The sequence below is a fragment of the Lactuca sativa genome, chromosome 5 (genome assembly GCF_002870075.4).
Source record: "Lactuca sativa cultivar Salinas chromosome 5, Lsat_Salinas_v11, whole genome shotgun sequence".
Lineage (NCBI taxonomy): Eukaryota > Viridiplantae > Streptophyta > Magnoliopsida > Asterales > Asteraceae > Lactuca > Lactuca sativa.
In genome coordinates, this window is record NC_056627.2 from 332,595,123 (window position 1) to 332,602,450 (window position 7,328).

The 7,328-nt window shown below is 33.7% G+C and overlaps 1 protein-coding gene across 2 annotated transcripts; it reads left to right on the forward strand.

Moving 5' to 3' along the window:
- Positions 1–3,795: 3,795 nt before the first annotated feature.
- Positions 3,796–6,950, forward strand: LOC111897879 (receptor protein kinase-like protein ZAR1). Of its 2 annotated transcripts, none has more exons than XM_023893821.3 (2): positions 3,796–5,352; positions 6,068–6,950. In XM_023893821.3, the coding sequence occupies exons 1-2, from the start codon at positions 4,047–4,049 to the stop codon at positions 6,697–6,699; spliced, it is 1,938 nt and encodes a 645-aa protein (XP_023749589.1). In that variant the 5' UTR covers positions 3,796–4,046; the 3' UTR covers positions 6,700–6,950. The 2 variants fall into 2 exon arrangements, with proteins under 2 accessions (XP_023749589.1, XP_023749588.1); XM_023893820.3 differs by having other exon boundaries at positions 3,802–5,352; positions 6,062–6,950.
- The last annotated feature ends 378 nt before the right edge of the window (positions 6,951–7,328 follow it).

Below are 7,328 nucleotides of genomic sequence, written 5' to 3' on the forward strand. Positions count from 1 at the left end.
CACGATATGCGGCATTTTATGGAAGTACTTTTTCTATTCCTTCTTTTCCATAAGCATCTACGAGTTGTACATCCTATGTGGTCATTCCATACATTTCAACTGTTGTTTCATCCTTGTCTTCTTCTAGTTTGTCAACTGCTACTACCTCTTTAACTCCATCTAGCCCCATCTTATCACCTTCTAGTATTACATCCATTATTGTTCCTTCTATACATCACATGACAACACAATATATGACATTCCAGAGTAAAAAAACGATCACTTTGTTTCAGACCTGGCAATTTCAGACACGAAGCTACGAATCTATGAGAGACACGACACGAAACGAATACACGACACAAATACATCTTAAAAATTGAGATAAAACTTATTTCTCATCGTGTAATCATATCGTGTCAAATTCGTGGCTGACACGTTGTCATGACACAAATACACGAATTGTCAGGTCTACTTTGTTTACTAAACTCAAGTTTGTCCCATTACCGAACCCACCCACCCATTTTAATCAAGCTCAAAGTGGTCAAAATTGTGGAAGTAATGCAACTTGAAATGAATGATCTAAATGTTAATCGGACATGGGTAAAGTATTGAGACCTCTTAATACAAATTTTGTGGGTTGCAAATGGGTGTACACGATCAAGCATAATCGTATGGTTCAATTTGTCGATACAAAGTTCGTCTTGTTGTGAAAGGATTTTCAGAGGGAGTGGATTATACTGACACTTTTAGTCTAGTTGGTAAACCCTCAACTATTTGTCTATTTCTTTCTATTGCATTCACGAGGATACCATATTGGCAAGTTGATGTAAATAATGTATTTTTGCATGGAGGACTTGTTGAAACAATTTACATGGATAAACCGGCTAGTTTTGTGGATAAAACTTTTCCTTATCATGAGTGCTTACTCAAAAAGTCTTTGTATGAACTTAAACAAGCTTACCGTCTACCGAGCATGATATGCCAAGCTATCCATGGCACTATTGTCTTTTGGGTTTACTCAATGTGTTACGGATACGTCTCTTTTTGTAAGTTGTACTCCCATTTCTACCACATATGTTTTGATTTAGGCTTGATAAAATAATCTATCACCGTAAATATAACAAAATGTTGGTGAATTAATTCAACGACTTCACCGGAAACTAATTTACTCTTATAATTTAATAGTAAATCACTTTTTCAAACATCTATATTAATAGATGATGGAACCTGCTTGTTCCTTCCACTAATATCTTGCCATGGTATTTAACCTAATTTGGTTAAAAACAAAGACGATGAAAACTCCGAAGAACAAAATATCAAACACCGTGAATAAAAGATAAAATGAAAACCCATATGTCTAACTTTTATAAAAACTTACACACAGCAAACTAAATTGATCTCGAACCCAGCACATTATAAAAAGGTTTGAAAGCCCATGCTTATTGGCAGTACTCGTGTCATGCTTTTTGGTGGGTCGTACTTCATAAGAATTCAAGTGGAAACTGAAAAGCATGGTTTCTCTTGTCATTTTCATTGGCTTTTTTCTAACATAAAATCAAACATTTATATTTTTCAAAATTTTCTAGTCAATTAGTTGTCTGACTAGCTTTATAACGTTCGAGTTCATATCATACATATCTTAATTGTATTTTTTTTGTAAAAGATATTGGGCAACCCTATGTTAAAGAGTCAATGTTGTTGGTTCCAACTTTAATCAGTTTCTAGGTTTTACTTATTTGAATTCATGGGATTTGGTTGATAACTAACTCTTTCCGTATAAATTTTTGATGAAAAATGTCTACGACTATTGCCATTCGTGACGAAAACCTCACTCAGTGAGCAAAAAACAAGTAAAAAAGAAAAAATCCTCTAAAACCAACAATGGAGTCTTACCACCGATCGACTATATATTTTCAGCTGTCCAAAACGTAACTCTATCCATATGTCTTCTTCCTTTTTATTGAAATCATACTTAATTTCTCATATGTACTTTATTTTGTTAACAAAATTATATGTGAGACTAATATATTATACGGGTTGATTAAAAAAATTATGTATAAAAATATAAAAATTATATATAAAGATATAAGTATTTTTTCAAAGAAAATATTAAATATCAAGACGTAAACATTAAGTATTTTTTAAAGTAAAATTTCAAAATAAATACTAACAAATTGATAAAAATAAATAATTCAATTTATACTAATAAAACAAACTATGAAGAAATAATTATATTTTGGCCATATAACCTATTTTTTGTTTTAACAATAAAAAATAACAAAGTTTGATTATTTTTCTATATAGACCATTTTGTACTAAAATGACAATGAACTTTGAAAAAAAAAAACATGCCAATTTTAAATTATGTATATTGAAGGAAACAAATTAATAAAACATTTATTATTTTTTATAACCTAAAAATTAGAATAGTTAATTAAGAAAATCAAAAAATACAACAAAATGAGAAGTGTAAATTAATTTCTAAGATTAACCACAAAATTACTTATATCAAAATACATGAGAATATGACAAAGAAATAGTTTTTATTTATTAGACTAGACTAGATACTAGATATATTTTATCACTATCAAAAAAATAAACAAACATTGTTGATATACATGATTTTTTTCTCTAAAAATAGAGATCAATATTAATTTAATTTTTTTTAATTTTTGTTTTAAGTTTTATCAACTTTAAATAACAAATAATAATAAATCATAGGTATTTTCAAAATAAATAAATTATTATGTCTTTTTATAATCTAAAAAATAATAAAAACCCATTTTTAAATTATAAAAATTAAGTAAAAGATGGTCTGGATTGTTAATGGGAGTAAAAACTTGGTTTTAATCGGGTTGTATAATATAATAGAGAAATTTTTATTTTTAATAATAATTAAGTTTGATTGGGATGTGAATGGGGCATAGTAACAAATCCCTTAACTAAATCAATGTCTTTGGTTTCTTAAATGTTATGCAATTATGATTATGTTTTGAAAAGCTAAATAATATATGAAAAACTAGTTTTTAACTCATAAAAAATAATTTTAAAATTAACGGATAAACCAGTTGAAATATAAAAAATAACTTAAAAAAGATATATGAAAAAATTATTCAATATTATAGGATAAATAAGTGATGAAGTTTGTTAAAGTAAAAATAAAATTTAAATAATATTTTTCTAATTATTTATTTTTAAGTGAATATTTTTGTTCATAAATGTAAAGTACTTTCAATAAATGTTCATAAAGTCAAGGATTGGAAAGATGGGGACTTCATTGACGAATTTTCAATGAAGAAATATTATATATCTTTTTGTTTTGATTTTTTTTCAATACATGTGTCGAATTACAATATACTTTAATTACATTTTTTGTTTTTGCTCTCTTTAGTAAATAATATTTGATTTCGAATATCTAAAATATCCGTGCATATTTCAAGCAGTTTTAGTCTCTAATTTCTATTCTTAAGGTTATTTAAATAAGTAGATCCGTGTTTTGTCTTCGGTTTTAGTTTTAACGTTAACGACGCGATCACTTAAGACAGTCAACACCTACATAAGAAGACATCCACTCTATATTTTCATCTAGAACCCCTCCATTTTTCTCTATTTGAAAATATGCACGACTACTTATTAGGGTTTCTCATAGATGCACAACTACTTATAACTTATGTTGAGGTTTGTCCAATGTCCTAAATATTATTGTTTTGACAACAGATAAATTATCTTGACTTTTTTTAGATATATGAACAACTATCATGTGGTTTCCTAACATCAGAGGGGTCGTTTTGATAATTTTTATAATCAAGGGGTTTGTATGGAGTTACAGTAAACGTTTAAGGTCTAAGTGAAGTGTTGCCACTTATCCCAATGTTCTTTATAAACAACAGAAAACCATTAAAATTCAAAAACTTCTTAAACCCCATGTTACTTCACCACCAACCTCGATTAATCCACCAATAAATTCAAATTTCTCAGATACACACTCTTCTACCATCATCTTCCTCCGATTCATCGTAACCCCTCGTTGCATTATGAATCGATGATCATCAGTTGAATCCAACGCCATGATTCCCATCAAAATTCATCTCTTCTTTCTTTTAATCTGTTTTTCTGTTTCGTCTTCATTGAACTCCGATGGGCTTTCACTGCTGGCACTCAAGGCCGCCGTCACAGATGATCCTACTAAATCACTCACCACCTGGAAGGAGACAGATTTAACGCCGTGCCGCTGGACTGGCGTCGCCTGCAACTCCGACCACCGTGTCACTAGCATTTTTCTACCCAATAAGAATCTCACTGGCTACCTTCCATCGGAGCTCGGTGCAATCGTCTACCTCCGCCACCTCTCCCTCTCTAACAACAACTTCTCCAAACCCATCCCGGATCACCTCTTCAATGCCACCAATCTACTCTCTATAGACCTCTCTCACAACTATCTCACTGGACCAATCCCGGAGAAAATCACAACTCTCAAGTTTCTCACGATTTTGGATCTATCTTCAAATTTCTTAAACGGGTCTCTGCCGGAGTCTCTCAGCAACCTCACAAACCTCACCGGTACGCTTAATCTGTCCTACAATCAGTTATCCGGTGAGATTCCGGCGTCGTATGGGTTGTTTCAGGTAATGGTTAGTCTAGACCTCCGTCATAATAACCTCACCGGAAAAATACCGCTCGTAGGATCTCTGCTTAACCAAGGGCCAACGGCATTCACCGGGAATCCATTTCTCTGTGGGTTTCCATTAGAAACACAGTGCTCCGACCCGGAAGCTCAGAACCCTAGGGTTTTGTCCAACCCGGATACCCCCAAAGACCCGGGTTCTTCAGTCGCTTTACCAGGCAAAACCAATGACAGTTCTGGGTCTGTTACAGTACCTTTAATCTCCGGCGTATCCGTAGTTATCGGGATAATGTTTTTCTCCATGTGGGTTTACCGGAAAAAATGGAGGTCTCGCGAGGCCAAATTAGGGCAAAAGGAAAAACAGGAGAACGAACAGATTACAGTGATTACGAATGAAGAAGAAGGACAAGATGGTAAATTCGTAGTAATGGATGAAGGATTTGGTTTGGAATTAGAGGATTTACTGAGGGCATCAGCTTATGTGGTGGGAAAGAGCAAAACAGGGATAGTGTACAAGGTCGTCGCCGGACGTGGTTCCGGTGCGGCGGTGGGTGCGGTGGTGGCCGTGAGACGGCTAAGCGAAGGCGACGGCACATGGCGGCTTAAGGAGTTTGAGGCGGAGGTAGAAACCATAGGGAGAGTTCAACACCCTAACATAGTTAGGTTAAGAGCTTATTACTATGCAAATGATGAGAAGCTCCTGATTTCAGATTTTGTTAGCAATGGGAGCTTGTACTCTGCACTTCATGGTAAGTACCCTATTTTCTATCCAACAATTATAGATTAATAATATATTAATTGTGATTTTACTTAATTGACCAATAAGAAATAAAAGATTTGGTGCATCTTGTTTGGGTAAATTAGGATAGACCATGTTGTTCTTTTATGAACTTGTTTGCAGTTTATATGGTATTTTACTAAGTGGAATAATGCTCTCAATGCCAAAAATGTACTACACAATATAAGAGCTAAATAAGACACAACTGTTGTACATATATCATTTATTTTGTAAAGACAGAAGTATAGTTATGAATGAATTTTAAAACATTTGATATGTTTTTTATAGCCAAATTTGTTGATACTGTATAATAAATAAAGACAGTCTGAATAACACCATTTGAAATTGCACCTTCTAGTGTTTATTTGGTTGGAATAATTATATGATTTGATTGCCATAAAATTGGACCCCTTTTGAAATGATGGTAAATTATGGGCATGTGAACCACCACATTCACAGTTTGAAAGAGACCCAACAGCTAAAATGGTAAGGACCACTTGTTGTACACACATCATGTAGTGGAACTTGTACCTTACCACATACAATTCATAAACAAACAACTATCATTCTTACAAAAAGTGCAAAAATAAAAGTATTCTAGAACTATCTTTTATTTTATTACTCGTATAAACTTTAAGGTTACCTATGACATTCTGTCTAATTGTATATTCCGGTATAAGATGTAGGTGGGCCTGCGAACCCGTTGCCGCCATTGTCATGGGCCTCAAGGCTCAAAATTGCTCAAGGAACCGCAAGGGGTCTGGCCCACATCCACGAATGCAGCCCACGAAAACACGTACACGGGAACATAAAATCATCAAAAATCCTTCTCGATGACGATTTACAGCCTTTCATATCCGGGTTCGGGTTGACCCGTTTAGTAACCACCTCCATCACAAAATCCACTTCTCGAAAGCTAAGCGGGTCGAGCCAACTTTCATTCACTAGCTCAAAAAGCTCGTTTTCATCAAATTATTATGTGGCTCCAGAAGCCCGAATTTCGGGCCAGAAAGTTGGCCCGAAATGTGATGTCTACTCTTTTGGGATTGTGTTGTTGGAAATGTTAACGGGCCGGGCCCCAGATGGGGTCGGGCTCGATAACGATGGGAAAGGGTTGGAGGGGTTTGTGAGGAAAGTGTTTAGAGAGGAAAGACCGTTGTCTGAGATTATTGACCCGGTGCTTTTACAAGAAGTTTATGCGAAGAAACAAGTGGTGGCTGCATTTCATATCGCGCTTAATTGTACTGAAATTGACCCGGAGGTTCGACCCAAGATGCGGATTGTATCGGATAGCCTTGACCGGATCAAATTGCAGTGAATTAGGTTGACTTATTTTAGCGGGATTTGACTCGAGAGTAGGAGTATGGATTAAAGAGTAGACTTTGTTCTTGAAATGTTGATTTTTTGGATGTTAGAAGTTGCTCTTTGCTTTTTGGATACTCTTGGGATGTTGTACTCTTTTTGGTTATAAGTAGAAGAAATATGTATGTTTTAGGTTTTGTAATTAGGGTTAACTTAAGGGATGGTAGTTGTAATTTTGTATCAGGTAATTTGATCTATTATTCTATAGATGATTTTAGTATTTGTTATGTTATGTTTTGAAATGTTAGAAAGTTAAGAGGCAAAAGATGGCTGATTGAATGGTCAAAAATGTTAATAAGTTGCTATTTAGGCTAATAGACGGCTGAAAATACAAGTTTTTTAAATTAGATAATTGATGTAATACCATATCTTTTATGATTATATTGAATATATTATATTATTTCTATAACTAAAAAGGTGTTTTGTGGGTCCTTTTAGTATTTTTACCATGTTTATGGAATGGTGATTGTTATTTTGTTAAAATATTTTGAATTCTTTTTTTATAAATGAGGACAAAATTAGAACTTTGCTCCGTAACTGAAATAGGGACAAAGTGGGCTTATCTCGGATCCAAACAACTGGAAG

Coding starts and splice junctions, on each gene's coding strand:
- LOC111897879 (XM_023893820.3), top strand. CDS start 4,047: ATGATTCCCATCAAAATTCATCTCTTCTTTCTTTTAATCTGTTTTTCT. Junction 5,353..6,061: donor CTTGTACTCTGCACTTCATG/GTAAGTACCCTA, acceptor TTCCGGTATAAG/ATGTAGGTGGGCCTGCGAAC.